Source organism: Polypterus senegalus, chromosome 2, assembly GCF_016835505.1.
Source record: "Polypterus senegalus isolate Bchr_013 chromosome 2, ASM1683550v1, whole genome shotgun sequence".
In the NCBI taxonomy this organism is placed as follows: Eukaryota; Metazoa; Chordata; class Cladistia; order Polypteriformes; family Polypteridae; genus Polypterus; species Polypterus senegalus.
The window spans coordinates 51,976,776-51,994,935 of NC_053155.1; the positions used below are offsets into that span (position 1 = coordinate 51,976,776).

General features: G+C 36.2%; 1 protein-coding gene across 3 annotated transcripts in view; it reads right to left on the bottom strand.

Annotated features, from left to right (window-relative positions):
- acp6 (acid phosphatase 6, lysophosphatidic) overlaps positions 1–18,160 on the bottom strand; it is a 59,025-nt gene that overhangs the window by 9,424 nt on the left and 31,441 nt on the right. For all 3 annotated transcript variants that reach the window (XM_039743668.1, XM_039743670.1, XM_039743671.1), the window contains exons 5-9: positions 15,320–15,407; positions 12,912–13,044; positions 11,026–11,126; positions 10,448–10,543; positions 6,135–6,300 (exon numbers count right to left, since the gene is read on the bottom strand). In XM_039743668.1, the coding sequence (XP_039599602.1) occupies positions 6,135–6,300; positions 10,448–10,543; positions 11,026–11,126; positions 12,912–13,044; positions 15,320–15,407 (584 nt within the window). The remainder of the gene's footprint in view (positions 1–6,134; positions 6,301–10,447; positions 10,544–11,025; positions 11,127–12,911; positions 13,045–15,319; positions 15,408–18,160) is intronic.

An 18,160-nucleotide genomic window follows, 5' to 3' on the forward strand; every position in this document is an offset into this window, starting at 1 on the left:
CATTGACTATACTTGCTGATATTATTTATATTAAAATGCATTTTTTCTGCCGTCTTTGTCATTTATAAATTATCAATGAAATGAAGTTTCAATGAAGTTCACTGAATGATGGTTAAACTCTGTTTCCTAATATTCACATTTTAGTACATTGTAACCTGGATCAACAACTTATTGAATAATTAATTTTATATTAATAACACAATTAGATTGCTGTTTTATTTAGGCTGTGTACTTGGCTTGCTGTTGATAATTTTGTGTCTTTTCTTTCTGATGATACAAAAACTGTGTAACTAACGTATTTACTGTTAAAGTCTGCAATTTTTGAAAAAGATTTTTACACAAAGACTGCCCTGGCCCTACTGGCACACATGTATTCTACTCAGCAGACATACATTATTTGTTCTTTTGCCCACAATCCCTTTGTCACGTGCAGAGTATCCTCTGCTATCAAGGCATCATGAAGCTATTCATTTACTTCAAGCTTTTGCAAATCATAACATTGTCAAACCCCCTTAATCCAAATACAGGAACAGTATATAGGAAACAGTCCTGGACAGCAGTCCATCTCAAAGTCCACTCACACACACAACATAGACAGGTCATTTCACCTGGAACTGCAAGTCTTTTTGATTTCAAAGGAAAACTCTGCATGGACACCACATGGGAATAAGATTCATAAGAATTTATTAATTTTACTATAATATTCCTTTCACCCTAAATCATTTGATCATGTTTCAGTATACTGTATCCATATTCTGATTGGAAGATTTTCAAGTAATGTTATGGATGACATTACTACACAATGGTAGTGACAAAGATCTTTGTTTGGAGGATAGTACTGGGTCAGTTTGGGCAAGTAATGTTAAAGTATTAGTTGCCACGCAGTGGTGTCCATGATGTGCTTGTGCATCTGCTGTCTCAATGTATTTTAATTAGAACCTTTCCTTAAGGTGAGACTAAATAAAACGGCAAGCGCAATTGTTAACCTCTGGTCACGAATGTTTCCGAACGCGTACAAATCGGGTTACGATCAAAAAGTCTGCCAAAAGTTTGCATCTGTTCACGACCACACGCTTTGGTGGTGAACAAAAACACTGGTGGCCAGTTTCCTTATGCACGTTTGTAAGCCAATGATTTCCCATTCTCAGTTTTCTTTTGTTTGCGTATACAGTACAGGGTCTAACAAAGCAGCTGATGTTGCCAAAGGAGTTACAATGTTAACCAAGCAGAGGCCTTAAGTGTTGGAAGAGGTGCAAAAATTGTTGCTAGAGAAGCACCTTGCAGGGGATAGTGTAAACAAGGCGATCATATGCAAGAAAGCCAGGAAGATTCATGCCGATTTGCTGAAAAAAAATCCTTCCTCGAGTGGCGAAGATGAGGAATTTAAAGTAGTAGGATGGTTTGAAAAGTTTCACAAGAGAAGTGGCATTTAATTTTTTCCCCTGTGCTTAAAACTCATAAAGTGTTTAGAGCGAGTGGTTCATAAGGGTCTAGCGTGAACTCTTGCAATGTTAGTTTTGCACTCTGTTGTTCAAGGTTTTCTCAGTGTCGTTCAATGTTTTTACATTTAATTTACTATTACATTGTGCATTCTATGGTATAATTAACTACTTTTGTGCTTAAAAAATATATATTTACATACAGTTTGTACAGTCTGGAACAGATTAATTGTATTTACATACAATCTTATGGGGAAATTACGTTTGGGTGGTGACCAAATTGGTTTGTGTCTAAAGTTTTAGAACAAATTACAGTCGTGACCAGAGGTACTACTGTACATACAAGTGTGACACCACAAGGTAAGTAATTACTACTAAATACATTAATTACCATTTATCCATTTTTAAAAACTTACTTTTACAAATAGCTCTTATGTTTGTGTGCATTATCTCCCTGGATTCCCATCTCTCAGTGTCACTCACACTGTAATGCATTATACACTAAAATATATGATCAATCTGTTTAATGCCTCGATCATAAAGTTACCTCCTTTCAAAACTGTCACATTTTGAAGTCTTTAGAATCAGTGAGGTGTACTGTTGTGGCATTAGGCTTAACTTTACAACTTTCCTTACTTTACGTCAAAGATGACACTGTCTTGTATTTGGAGGATTTTCACTATAATGATATGCCACTCTATATGGAATAATATTCTTCAACCTGGTGTGAATTGATCTAACTACCATAAAAGCTTTTAGTACTAACAATGTACTTCTGTGCATGTCTAACTTTATAATTATTATTTAAGACCATTACATCAGGAATAGTGTATGTAGATATTTAAACGAAACCAGTTACTTAATACAAGGCTCCAAGAATTCAACTAGCACGACTATAAAAGTTGTATAATAATGATGTTCTATTATGCAATTGTTTCCTCTTTAATTGTTTTGGTAATAATTTACAACTTGCAATAATAATTTCCATTTAACAAAATGGTGTTTCACGGGAATTTTACCTGAACAAATTAAGATTAAATAAAAGAGCCCTCCTCTGCGGACATTTTTATACAAGAGCTGTCTGAAAAGTTGTGATATTATACGTGTTATTCCACATCAGAAGGTTCCTAAAAGTTGAGTCTGTAGCTTTCTTCACTTCTTCATGAAATGAAAATTTCCTTCCTTTCCAATTTATCGAATATCTCCACTGACTAACATTGTCCCACTTGATCGAAAATTTCAAAAGTCCATTGTCCTCTTTCCTGGAGCTAAATACTAAACTCACTTGCATATCTTTTACCGTCTACTTGGAAAATCGTCAACCGTGTGTAATGAAACAAAATGAGAGTTAAAATGTTCACCATGAAAATTCCAGCAAGTAAGTCGTACAACTGGTCACAAGGCTTTGACCCAGACTAACCCATAACCATACAGCTGCAGCACATACAGGACATTTGATATCAATTCTCATAAATAAATATATGGATTGATTTTTAAAGTTTAAAATTTTGAGAAATGCTAAAAAACAGCTGGGTTTCCTCAATTGTTAATAAAAAAATGCAGCACTTTCAATTTTCGGTAAATCGACACGCAGTGTTGACAAAAATATATATGCATTGAGCGAGGAGACTGGTTGCAATGAAATATTTTGGTCTTTCGGCCCTGCATTACCAAGCTTGTATATAATGATGAACTGCTCCCTATTTGAAAGGTATTTGTAGAAATATTATTATTAGACACTAATTTGTGTTACATTCTAATTCAACAATACTTAGTAACAAATTCACTTATTTCCTTAATCAAATGTAACTGAAGTAATTTATTTTTCTTCTAAAAGATTAAAAAAAATGTACAAGTCAAATAAAATTGTGATCTCACTTGTTGACAGAGTTCTTGTTGACATTTACACATGGGGGAGTTCTACATGAGAACAAATGGTTTAATATCGTTAAATGTGAGACAACAGAAGGATCATGGTGTAATTTTTAAAACCGGAGAGGTGAGTAAAGCAGTTGGCCCAACTGAAGTGGTATCAGAAATGATGAAGACTGCAGAGTCTCCTAAAATTGAACGGTTGACAGACATGTGCAACAAGATGTTATATGAAGGGAGGATTCCTACAAAGGCCATAACTCTTTTTCAAAAGAAAAGATGACACGTTGGAGTGTTGGTCGATTGTGTGATCAAACTTTGGGAGCAGCTAGTCAAAGTATTTGAGAGAGTGCTAGACAAAAGATCAGGGATAAGGTGAAAGTCAGCAAAATATAGTTTGGTTTCATATCTGGGCAAGCTGAATTCATCTCAACTTTGGAATGTTTTGACTTGACACACCATGTTAATTTCCCCACTCATACTCATGGTCATATTCTTGATTTGCTTTATTCAAATGGCTTGAATAATCTCTGTCTCAGGTTCACTCTCTGGTATTTCTGATCATAACCTTATTGAATGCAACTTTAGCGACTTTTCTCCCTTTAGGACTAAGCAGGTTCCAGCCACCAACTTCTGTCCCTGTCACACCCATGAGCTCACAGCTATGAAAGCCACTAGCTGGCATCTTGAGTGGCTTTATAAAAAAACAGGCCTCATAGTTCAAATTGATCAAATCTATCATAGTTTCCCAGCCAAACCTCAATCACTCACTCATTCCGATCTGTCATCTCCATCATCAAGACTCACTTGATTCTCACCTGTTGACTCTCTTGCCATCTCTGAACTTATTAAGAAGTCTAATTCCTCCTCATCTGCTTGATCCTGTCCCCACTTCTCTGTTTAAGACCTGCTTATCCATAATTAGTATTCCTATTGATAAATGCATGTTTCATTTCAGGTGCTGCTCTTACTGCCCTCAAAACTGCTGCAGTTACCCCAATCCTTAAAAAACCTGACCTGGATCCTTCTCTCTCCACATACAGGCCTATCTCTAATCTCCCTTTTTTGGCTAAGTTGATGGAACGTGTGGATGCTACACAACTCCATGCCTTTCTTCTAGACAACACACTCTATGAGCTTTTTTCAGTCTGGCTTTCGCATACAGCACTGCACTGAGACAGCTCTTCTCCATGTAGTTAATGATTTTCTCCGGTCTGCAGGTTGTGGTTCATTTAATATTCTCCTCCTTCTTGACTTAAATGCAGCATTTGACACTGTTAATCATGAAATCCTCCTGTCACATCTCTCTGCTGTAGCCATCTCTGGCTTAGCCCTTCAATGGCTCACATTATATCCTTTTAATAGGCAACTGTTTGTCATACTCAGCCAATATACATCCTTTTCCTCACCTGTGTTGCGTTGTGTCCCTCACTGTTCAGTCCTTGGGCCATTACTTTTTCTACTTTATATCCTTCCTTTGGGCCAGATTATTCACAGACATGGCCTTAACTTCTGCTGCTATGCAGACGATATACAGTTATATCTTAATACACACTGCCCTACAGATTCACCTTCCAGCACACTCACTGACTGCATCACTGATCTTAAACTATGGATGGAAAATAACTTTCTCAAACTTAATGCCAATAAAACTGAAGTGTTACTGGTAGGCCCAAACTCCCAAATGTCTAACGCATCCAATTTCTCTATTTCTGTTGATGGTAGGGGAGCATGGTGGCACAGTGGTAGCACTGCTGCCTTGCAGTAAGGAGACCTGGGTTCACTTCCCGGGTCCTCCCTGCGTGGAGTTTGCATGTTCTCCCCGTGTCTGCATGGGTTTCCTATGGGTGCTCCAGTCTCCTCCCACAGTCTAAAAACATGCAGGTTAGGTGCACTGGTGATTCGAAATTGTCCCTGGTGTGTGTGTATGTGTCCTGTGGTGGGCTGGCGCCCTACCCGGGATTTGTTCCTGCCTTGCACCCTGTGTTGGCTGGAATTGGCTCCAGCAGACCCTGTGTTAGGACATAGCGGGTTAGACAATGACTAACTGTTGATGGTACACTTGCCAAACCTGCTCCTGCTGTCTGAAATCTAGGTGTTTTGTTTGATTCATCACTTAACTTTGAGTCCGCCTCTGTCCATTTCTGTCCTTAAATGATGCTCAAACTCTGGTTTATTGTTTCATAATGTCTCGTACTGATTACTGTAATTCACTCTTCATCTGCCTCCATTCAGAATTCTGCAGCCAGAGTCCTCACCCACACAAAGCATTTTGCTCACATCTTCCCTGTTCTCTCCCAGCTTCACTGGTTACCAGTTCCATCAAGGACTAAATTCAAGATTCTACTTCTCACCTTCAAAGCCCTACATAACCTTGACCCCCTCTGCCTCACTCAGCTCCTACCTCCTTACACTCCTTGTTGCTCTCTCAGGTCCTCGAGCAGCAATCTCCTTACTGTCCCACACACCAGACTCTCCACAATGGGAAGCAGGTCCTTCAATATTATATCCCCACAACTCTGGAACTCTCTTACTCAGTCTCTCCGAGATTGCTCCTCTTTCTGCACCTTTAAAACTCAACTGAAAACTTTCCTCTTCTATGAACTTTTTGTCTTCTGTGTTTTTTTACTCTGTATGTAAACCGACCTTGGGTTTGTGAAAGGCGCTCCATAAATGCAACTTATTATTATTAATATTAATGAAGGTACAAACTATAAATCACATCTTCATAATGCATTGCTTTGTTTTGTTTTACTTTATTATTAAGCCAAGGATATTATTTATCAAGAAGAGGACAGTAAATTTTTCTATATTTATACCTACCTTACCCAAGTAAGATACTTTGACAAATGCCTCTTTTGAAGAGCGGTGTTCATATAATTCCAGGATGGCATCGGCACTATATGGAGGCCACTTCATGTCAAAGATGTCCAGAGCCATTAGGAACGGCATCAAGGTTGTGTCATGCACCGAATACAAGTGAAGCTTTCTAAGGAAAAATAATAATAATCATTCTAGATTAAATGAGACACTAAATGCACTTTATAACAAAGTCATTAAATTTATTTTGGGTTGAAAATACGATGGTGAAGTGCAAACCTTTGCTCATTCTGAATGCACAAATCAGGAGTTAAAAAAAAAAAAACAATGATAGGGAATAATATTGGATTAAAATGCTTGTAAATAAAATTTAGATGCATGAGGCTGAATGAAATATTTATGTTGATTAACTAAGCCTAAGGTACAATGTCAATAAAAAGTTATTAAATCATGTTTAAATGTTCTCTGTTGTAAAAATGTTTCAGTAGTAACTCACAGTAACTTGCCCTGCACCTTCACTTTGCTTCTTCAGACAAATGTAAAGCTTGATCTCTAATTTAAAAATATAATCCAAAGATAATATTCACCTAATATATAAGTGGTCTCAGCCTGCACTGTACAAAAATAAATTGAATTGAACTGAATAGTCAAAAAAAAAAAAAAATGTGCTTGCGAGTGTGTAAATGTGTCCCTACTATTGTGCTATTGTGTTTATCGAAACAGCGAGTCACTCGCTCTATTTTTAATAAAATACAGTTTGTCTTGTAGAATCCTAAAATGAAGTTTTAAGTGTAAGTGATAAAATCATTCTTTATACATTTTGTTTAGGGTCAAACCCTGGCTTCTCCATAAGCCTAGTAGGTCAGAGATTTGCCTTAAAATTGGTTATATACTTTTTTTCACCAAAATCCTTCAATTCAAACAAACGGACAAAATAAATAAGCCAAAATACTTTTTGTTGGCCCAGACAAATGTTCATACAACATTATGTTTAATACATTTCAATATAACACGTTTTTTTGACCAAAAATGGCCACCGAAGAAAATAATGAGATGCAAAAAATACTTAAATGTTGCACCTATACTTTCACCAAGTCTTGGTTACCCTGCCACAAGCTGTCTCTTTCTTGTTAGAGCAAACAAAAGTGACAGTTTGTTGCTAAATTTGTGGTCTCAGGCAGTCTTGAGGATCAGCAAAAGTGTTGGCGAGACATGATACACATAGCTAAATTCTGAGTTAGTGCTCCAACGAGAGTCTGCGTGGGTAGTTGTGTCATGTGCATATGCTTTACTATTTGAGTTTCATAGTGCTTCTCAAAGGTTTTCTTTGTGATGAACAAAAAAAAGTGAATAACAGTGTCAATTTACGCTGAAACAAAAGATAACAATCCTGAAAAAAGTTGATTCCAAAATGAAGAAAAATGACGTGGTGAAAGCATTCAGAATCGTGTCTTCAACACAGTTAACAATTTTGAGGATCAAAAAAAAAGAAAACAAAGTTAAAGATCGGCACCAAGACCTGTGGCAAAAAAAAAAAAAAAATGACAAGCACATTTGCATTTCTACAAAAAAAAGTTACATCGAACATCTAATTTTCAAATAAAATACTTTTTCAGCTTAAGAAACACTGTTTTTTTTTTTTAAAAAAAACACAGGTATTGTCAAACTGGGGTTGCACGAGAGACATAAAGGTGAGTCTAGGTTTCCAAGTAAAATACAGGGACTTTATTGCTGTATACAGAAGGCAGGTACAGTCTCAAGACTTCATTCAAAATAGAAGCTGTTACTTCAGCCATGATGCACACGAAATGGGAATCGCAACACAGTAATCTTCCTGCTTCAGCTCCTATCTTCAGATTAGAAGAACACCAACAGTTTGGAAACAATGCTATGGCAGACCAGGAGAGTGTGAAGAAGAACACATCAAAACCCAGTGTTAAATGTTCTAAACATTCTGCAACAAACACGTTATGTGGGAAGCCTGATCCTGCTGAGGACAACCAATTGCTTTACCCTTGGTTCACTGTTTGCAAGACGCAACAGTGCTGTCCTTTAGAGATGGCAAATCACCAGTAACCCCAGTCACAATATTATACATATTTTCCCCATATTCATTACATCGAAATTTCCAATATAATGAAATATTTTTATGGTCCCATGAATTGCGTGAACAATGGGATTCCACCTGTATTAAAACACAATGTTATTTGTAGCTGTAAATGCAAAGAGAGATTTTCAGCCCTGTTTTCCTTTCTCCCGTCAAGATTTTAAAACACAAATCAGATGTTCCAGCATTTCACTGTATTAAATATTTTGCTTCTTAATTACATATGTTATTTTAAACAGATTGTTATTTATTTGCTTATTCTATGGTGTCTCAAATTTTACGTTCAATCTACTTCCCAATATCACAATCAACCAATGTTAGAAGAGTAATAAATTGTATTATTTATTAAGGGATACAACATATAAATTAATTATGGACAGCCATTAAACAAAGCAGCGTAACTGGTTTATTACTTCAACTTTTCAATGAGATTTATATGATGTTTAATTAAGATCAGGAATCAGAAGTTAGCCTGCAGGAATAGCTATTAAAGTAAGTGGATGAGTTTAAATATCTAGGACCAGTGTAGCCCAAGATGGAAAATTAGATGCTAAGATAATCCACCAAGTGCAGTATGGATAGAAGAATTGGAAGAAGGTATTGAGTATTGTATGAAAGAGGAATTAAGGCAAAGGTTAAAGGTAAGGTTTTTAAGACTGTGGTAATACCAGTAATGATTTAAGGAGCTCAAACATAGGCAGTAAAGGGAGCAGAGGGGAAGAAGTTAGATGCAGCAGAAATTAAAATGCTGACATGGTTGTGGGGACTTACAAAAAAGGACAGAATAAGAAATGAGACTATCAGAGGTACACCAAAAGTGGGGAGATATCTAAGAAATCAGGTTGAAGTGGTATGAATATGTGTGCAAATGAGTAATGGGAATGGAGGTACTAGGGAAAAGAAAGCGAGGTAAGCCAAAGCAGAGGTGGATAGATAAAGTAAAAGACGATTTGAAGGAAAGGGGTCAGACTGGGGAAGAGGTGCAAAACTGAGGTGTCTAGAAAAAGTTGATCAAGCACAACGACCACACATATAAGTGGAAAAAGATGAAGAAAGAAGATGATGATTTAGATTTAGAATTGACATGATTCTTAGATCTTTTAAATATTACATGGAATACTGGAGAGAGATGCTCTCATTTCTTCCTCAACCATTTGTAGCTTCTATCTCTCTGCTAGATTTGTTGGACTATGCAGCTCTCAACCACTGCTTTGTCACTTTCAGTGCTGCACTCAACACTTTTGCTGCATCTCTGCCATCTCACCAATGGTGGCTCTCATAATCAGCCACACAACTGCAACTAGAGATGATCCCTCCACTGCTTCAGAAGTGGCTACAACATTGCAAGCAGCTGAAATTAGTGGATGGGATGTTGAGATGTAGGAATAGCTAATATAATGGCACTGACATAAGCACCTGCTGGGGAGCTGTGGCACCTCATCCTCAGGAATGTCCTCCTATTTCTAAGCCACGTTCCCATACAGGAACTAAAACAACTTTATTCCTGCCTCTCAGAGTGAATTTCTCTGAGTTTCGCACTTTGCCCTTATTCAGCAAACTCCCAAATACAGTGTTAGAGCACTAGTAGCATCCATATTGAAAAAACACTGGCTTAAATGACTAACCTGTGCTTCTGAGGCACTACAGGGAAAACCACTGCTCTAGATTAACACTTGTTCTATCATATCCCAGTCGCCACTCAGCAGACATTTTATTGTTCTACTTGCTTTATTTGTTTTCAATGATACTACATTTGTCTCTGCAAAAACATATGCTCAACAAGCAGTGAAGAATTTATTGAAAGATCTCCATCTGTGGAATACATTTCATTGGAGCTAGTTAGTTTTTAATACAATTAAGTCAAACTGTTTTCAATAAGTCAGCAATACTTTCAATTAAAGGAACTGTTCTGTAATTAAGAATATGAGGTAAACTGTAAAACTAAAGCTGTCAGGATCAGAACACAAAATACTTTCAAGAATGTGCCAGTGCCTACTCATATTGATCTACTGCACTTTGTTTGTGGCATACTGACAAAAGAAAGATATAATAATAAAAGCAAATGAAGAATACTAAATCTAGAAAAAATGGAAGAACAACAGAGTTTCTCAGCTAGCTATTCTGACATGAAATTACAGTATTTAATAATTGACTTATGTGTTTGGTGGAAAACGTACATTTTCAGTAAAACACCTCTGTCAACACATACCTTAAATTTTCTAAAGAATCTTGGTCCTTAAGTTTATTCTCAATATTGCCGATCAAAATGCTTAGCAGCTGCCCAACACAGAGTTGAAGAGAGGTGCTTAAGGAATAAATCAAAATTTATTTTCATTAATTTAAAATTACTTTATAATTGTATCCATTGCTGAATTATAGTCCAATACATAAAATTTTATTTATTAATGCAATAAGGAAATCATTTACCAAAGCAAACAAAAAAAAATTATGTACACTATACCAAGGTTGAAATAATATATAATTTAGCAAGAATGAATACAGTATACTTTAATTCACTCAGGGGACTGAAACCCATATTAGAAGCACCAAGCATTAACAGGGGCAAAACCTGGACACCAGTCCGTCACCGGGCACAGTCACTAACCCACACTCACTCTGCGCCAATTTTAATTTATTGAAACTAACAAGTCTTTGCGATACTGATACAACTATCGAGAAAAACAACAGTTTCCAACACAGATGATCAGAATGTCTACTTATCCACAATCACTGAGGTAATTTAGGGCACGACGGTTGCTTATTTGATCCTATATTTTCTTAGCATACCTGTTGCTTGGCTCATAGGCAAAATGCACTGTTTCAACTGCTCGTTTTTCTATAATTTTCATTAAGTAGTGCACACTGGAAGGGCGGGCTAAATCATGGGCCTGAAAAAAAACAAACATACACGAATTACTGCAACTTACAAAAAAGTTTACATGGTGCAAAAATATTTTATTAATTGACTCGACTGCAAATAATAATGACAGATAATCCTTCATAAGCTGTAGAGCTGAAGTCACACTTCTGTTGAAAGGTAGAATACACACTTCCTTGCCATCTTATATATAAACGTCTACGCATGGAAGTGTCTGTCTGTCTGTCTGTCTGTCCCTGAAGTGTGAGGCTACAGCAATGAAGCTCAAAGAGCCAGCAAGATGGCCCCAAGTTAACGTGCCGAAGACAAACTCGCTTACTCACTGATAGACAAGGGGGATGAGCACGTCCACAAAATGAAACCGCCGACACTGCATTTCACTTTTTTTCTGATGATTTCAATAGTTTCTAGGAGCCTGGGCTTTTTACAGCACAGACTTACACAGCTAGTGTTCTGTAAATGTGGCTAATTCTATACCAACACTAAAAACTGAAAAAAAAAAAAAAAAAAAAATCAGATGTCATAGTTCTAGGTTTTGGTATTAGACATGGCTGCCATCCTTTAATTTTCCTGCCTGACAAACATCCACGCTTATTTCTCACCATGAAAAATATCTGAAAAAGTCAGTCATACAAAAATAATACTCTGTGATTTAAAAAAAAAAAAAAAAAGCTGATACCCTAATTAATTTGATCAACTCCTAATATAACAGAAAAGTTTTGATAATGGTTGAGGCAGAAGTACTTGATTTAAAATGAGTTTTGTTCTTTTTAATTGACTAAATCTGCTTCAGTGACAATTAGTGGTACTTGTTCATCACCTATGAAAGCCTCCCACCTTAATCATATGAAATACCATCTTGTGAAATATGTGAATTTAACAGTCTGGGCTTTCAATAAAGACAAAATAGTGACGAGTTTTACTGAAATAAGTAGCACTACACAAATCAAAAGTCTTGAATCACTCCATGAGAGAGAAATCAGTGTGCAGTCACATCCAAAAACTGAAAAGAACCAATACAGTATATACAAAAACTTTATAAATAGTACATAACTGTCATGCGAGAAGAAATTATCCCCTCTGAGTTTAATAGAGTAAATTAAATTAAACAAATCAAAAATAAAGACTCACTGAGCAAATTATTGGGAACACCTGTACACATGCATACCAAGCAGTTATCAATTCAGCCAATCATGACGCATCGGCACAATGCATGCATAAAATCATGCAGATACATGTCAGGAGTTAACATTCACATCAAATAAAAGAAGAGGGAAATTTGATGTCTGAGATTTTCAGCATGTTGGTGCTAGAAAGACTAGTTTGAGTATTTCTGTAACTGCTGATCTCATGTAATTTTCAACACACAATAGTCTCCAGAGTTCACTCTGAATGGTGCATAAAACAAAACACATCCAGTTCTGTAAACCTAAATGTCTTGTGGGTCTGAGGAGAATGGCCAGATTGGTTTGAGATGGCAGAAAGGCTACAGTAACAACTCTGTACCACTGTGGTGAGCAGAAAAGCATTTCTGAATATACTTGTTGAATCTTGAAGTGGATGAGCTAGAAGAGCAGCAGACCACGTCAGATTCCACTCCTTTCAGCCAAGAACAAAAACTGAGGCTGCATGGGTACAGTTCAACAAAACAGATTGATCCTGGAAAAAATGTAGGTGAGTAGGTTAGAAAAGTTCCATATCAATGTAAAAGTTTCCTAAAACTACGGATGATTTCAAACTAGACAAAATAACTGCATATCATTTTACTAATTATGAACTACTAAGAAAAAAGTACCTTTCGAGAAGCCATATCATCCCATATATCAATAAAATTAATACGTTCATGTTCTGGAATCTCCAGTAACTTATACATTTCTTTCAAATCCTCTGCAATTTCTGGAAGTAAAGAGGCTTGAACAATCCTTTGTCTGAAAAAGACAGTGAAAATCAATGTCCAATAAAATGTAAAAACATCTCAAAGCAAATATAAATACAGACATAATGTACACACTGTCTTGATTTTACATAGCACTTTTCACACGGAACACCATTCCATGACACTATATGTGCTTACTAAATTAAAACATGCATTTTAAAAACAATACTGAATTAGGGATATGCTGAAATTTCAGATTAAGATAACTGCTGTCCAGTGGGTTAGACCTAAAATTTCAAGGGATGAGTGACAAGGGTGTTCAATAAAATAGTTTATTGAGAAGCAGTTGCATAAGAAGTGACCAGGATGTCACTTTTCAAACACATACTCAACCAGATAATTTACAGTAAATTCCCAGAATGCAACAAGTTAATAAAGTTTGATTTAATATAATTTGTCATTTATCCTTTCTCACCCAGGCAATAGAGGTATCTCATACAGTTTGTGTATAGTTGCAAAGTACATCCTTCATCTGTTTGCTATTCTGGTATTTGTTAGACTACAAGAAAATTCAAAATCCACTAATGACTGTTGAGGAATATTTTGAAACTGAGAAAAAAATAACACAACAAACAACAGCAAGTGCGAAAATATTCTTGGCAATACGTGTACTAGTGTTACAGCATCAACACATACTGCCACACAGAATCCTAAACACAACAGATACTGACACACTATTTGTTTGGAACAACTGTTTTTAATAGACAGACATTTCCTAAGTATAGAGGATAAAGAGGAGTTAATTAAAACATTTATTTCTAATAGAACTGAATAATTACTAAACTTCTTACAGGTTCTTCAAACTATTACTTGTAGCTTTGAGTTATTTCAAAATACTGCTATAAGAAATCATTACTAGAACTAAGAAGACTGAGCACATCACTCCTGTTTTAAGGACTGTACTTGCATTAAATTTTAATGAGATTTGAGCCACTTTCATAATCACCATTGTTATATAGACCTTTAAATGGCCAGACCTTACTTATTTATCTGAACTTATCAATGTATACATATTAGAGTGAATGTTAAGATCTCAAGATACTACTTACCTAAGAAAGCAAGAATTAACGAAACAAATGATTTGCCTGCTTATATAGGAGATGTCCTATTGGTCTCAGCATTTAAATTCTGGTTGAATAATAATTCTTTAAAACTAGAATACCCTGACTAGAGCTGAAGATTAGCTATTCATACTACAAATGTGTTTATTAATCACTTGCACAAGACTCACACTGACCATCTTCTATTTTGTTTACCATGTCTATACAACAACAACATTTACTTATATAGCACATTTTCATACAAATAATGTAGCTCAAAGTGCTTTACATGATGAAGAAAAGAGAAAAAAAAATACAAAGTAAGAATTAAAATAAGACATTAATTAACATAGAATAAGAGTAAGGTCCGATGGTCAGGGAGGACAGAAAAAAACAAACAAACAAAAAAAACGGCTAGAGATAAAAAATAAAATCTGCAGGGGTTCCAGACCATGAGACCGCCCAGCCCCCTCTGGGCATTCTACCTAACATCAATGAAACAGTCCTCTTTGTATTTAGGTTTCTCACAGAAGGACTTGATGATGATGGTCATGTAGACTTCACACTATACACACACTGCTGTGGCCCTTGGTACTACTGCTATACTGCCAAGTGGCCAATGGCACCAGAGACACTAGGGGCCTTAAAATTCAGGGATTAAAGGATATGATGTTCTTATTAGACTGCCCAGCACATGCTTAAAATACTGCCAAATGACTTTTGGTGGTGGTGGTGGTGGTGGTGGGGACTGCCCAGTTGGCCTAGGCCAAAAGACACATAAGACACATGGCTTTGTCTGACTTTGAATGTGACTTTGTTCATTAAAACTGACCCTTTTCTTCCCAAAGGTTTATTTATTTTCTTCAGGATTGTTGCTGTCAAGAGTTTTTGGTTTCTTCTCTTTTGTCTTCTGACCATATCTCAATTATAAAAGCTACTGTAATTCTGTTGTCAAACTGAAATGTGTCTGTTTTACTTTGTGTTAAACTTAGTTTGTGTATTCATGCATGGTTTAATTATTTTTGTAATTGCATTATTAAAGAGTGCTATCCAAAATAAAAAGAACTAAATTAATACTTTTAGTTGCCTCATCCTAGAAGTTCTTTTTCGATCAACCTCAACACATTGATAATATACTTCTTGCTCAGAAAACATATCTACTATGACCTTCTTGTGCCTAATCAGTAATTAGGAGGATGTACAAGAAGGAAAGCTACTTTAATGTACCTTGTCATCTGTTTAAGATGATCACATCTCGTATAATTTGGATATAAAACTTCAGTCTCTGCTTCGGATGTGAAGACAGTCACAATTCCTGTAAAGAAGATTACAATCCAGATGTTTTTAAATACTTGCTAATATAATTTACCATGCTTTTACATTTCAAACAGCTACGTGGAAAGTAATCATTTATTAGAATATTTACAAAACTTATTTTCAATACTATTGTATGGGTAACTTTCATAATGCAAAACTATAATGAAAATGCTTTTTGATTTTGTTATTAATATTAATTTGAAATACATCACAGCTTAAGCAACTTGCCAATTGAGTCATTCTATACACAGTATTTGTATTTTAATTGTAAGCATCTGAAATATGAAGAGAGATATGCCAAACCTATCTTGAATCAAAATTGTATACAAATTTTAGAAAATGTATCTGAATCCTCCCATATTCTGTATAAAACCATTCTATATGTATTGGGTACAGCATCTTGTATTATAGCTGGTGACACATGATTGTTGTATAGCATTACAATTAACATTTTACAATTGACATTCATCAGTAGTTTCTCTAGCATTCAGGCTAGGTGTGCCAGTATATGATGTCTGAAGTAAAAAAAAAAAAAAAGCTTGAAACTAGTAATAGTACAGAAAAAGGCATTTCTTATTAACAATTTTTATTAATTTCTTTTTGAAGAATTTCATAATGCAATGCCTCATGAGCCATTCTAAATTTAGTAGGAATAAGAAAGATTCAGCTTCACTTTGCTAGCTAGCTAGCTAATATATATGAGGACACCAGAAGTCATACTGAATTGCTCAGCAGACATTCTTCTACTAATGCCCAAACCTAAGCAGCCCAGTACCGGGCCAATAAGGGTTCAAAAAGGTTTTAAAAAAATTCAGGAGAACTACGCCACACACCGACACAAACAGTACCTCGCTTTCAAGCAACAGGTGTCTACACACTTATGGAGATCACATTTTTACAGTAAGTACAGTTAACTTTTAATCTGGTATGAAATCATAAAAAAATGAAAACAACCATATTGATTATTCTGTACAAGGAATACCCAAGTGTTACACATCAACTGAAAGGTCTCAACGAATAGAAATTCAACCAATACACTGAACCATTGCTCCTACTGAGGAAATGACAGCCATGGGCCAAAAATTGGAGAAACCTTCACACCACTTATCTGAATTTCTTTGTGCTCTCGTATAACTTCACAAAACAACAGCAAAAATACACAAGTATCATATCAGTATTTACAGCAGATTCTCCTGATCAAAACAAGTCCAAATATGTCTCTGTGTGACATCCCAATCCTAAGAAATCCTCTGTAAACCTGCAGCTGGTGTTTTGTTGACTCTTGCTCAGTGGGTCTTACCATCTCAAACTTCACACTATTGGAATACCTGAGACTGTGACGTTTCCAACAACATGTCACATGGCCATGTCTGAACAAAAACAGCAGCACAGGCTTGCACAATGGGGCTCCCGTCTCACCTGCACTTGTGAATTTTCATGTTATTGCAAAAAACTTCACAAAATAACAGTGAATATACACAAGTTATATATCAGTAGATTCTCCTGAACAAAACAAGCCCATCCATGTTTTTCTACAGGGGACCAATTGTGAGTTACCTTCTGTACAAGAAGGGCTGGGCATGACAGGCTGGCACCAAGTATTTGGTATTTCTAGGCAGGTGGCTCTGGCTCAGTGGGTTACCACATCTCTAAGTTTCATGCCATTGTATAGCGGCAGCTGACACATTTCCAATGATAGATAACATGCCCATGTTTGGGGAAAAAAAAAAGGAGAGAGCCAAACATGAGCAAAATAAGCGAAAATGTGTGATTTTTTTATGTATGTGTGCACATATTCAATAAATATGTGTGTGTGTGTCAGATATTACTTATATATGATATTAATTTTATATTTATATAAATATTTTAGGCACCCCTGCCTGCATGATACGTTCTGGAGGTGGGAGGGGTGCCCATGTTTCCAAATGCTGTAATTATTTATTTCTTTGTGTTACCAACATGAAACTTTAGATGGCTCCTCTGAGGTGAAAAAACTGACCTGACTTTTCTTGGACGTGAGATAAACTGTACCAGAAAACAAAAATTTGAAGAAAATCACTGTGAACTCTATGCTTTTTTTGCTATTTTTGCGCAGTTATTAAGTAAAGGAATATCTACATTTGACAAAAACACAGATTCTATATCATTTGAGAAATATATTTCAGGTTTTAATGTAAAATTAACTTCCTTCCTTAATTTTTTTAATAATAAGGTTTTATTTTGGTGGTATCCCCTCAGGGGGAAATTGCTAAAAAAATTCCCTTAGGATGCAAGAGGTAAGCTTAAAAAATGTTGAAAAAGATGGTAAAATAATAAGAAGGCCAATTCATTGTTTGCAAACTCGACTATTTTATTAATCATATCACCTTGCTATTTTTTAATTATTTTATTAGCCTTAACTATATTCAGCTTGGTGGCACGGTAGCGCAGTGGGTAGCGCTGCTGCCTCACAGTTAGGACACTAGGGTTCGCTTCCCGGGTCCTCCCTGCGTGGAGTTTGCATGTTCTCCCCGTGTCTGCGTGGGTTTCCTCCCACAGTCCAAAGACATGCAGGGCAAGTGCACTGGCAATCCTAAATTGTCCTTGGTGTGTGTGTGTCTGCACGACCTGCAGTGGGCTGGCATCCTGCCCAGGGTTTGTTTCCTGCCTTGCGCCCTGTGCTGACTGGGATTGGCTCCAGTAGACCCAAGCGACCCTGTAGTTAGGATATAGCGGGTTGGATAATGGATGGATATATTCAGCTCACTTCCA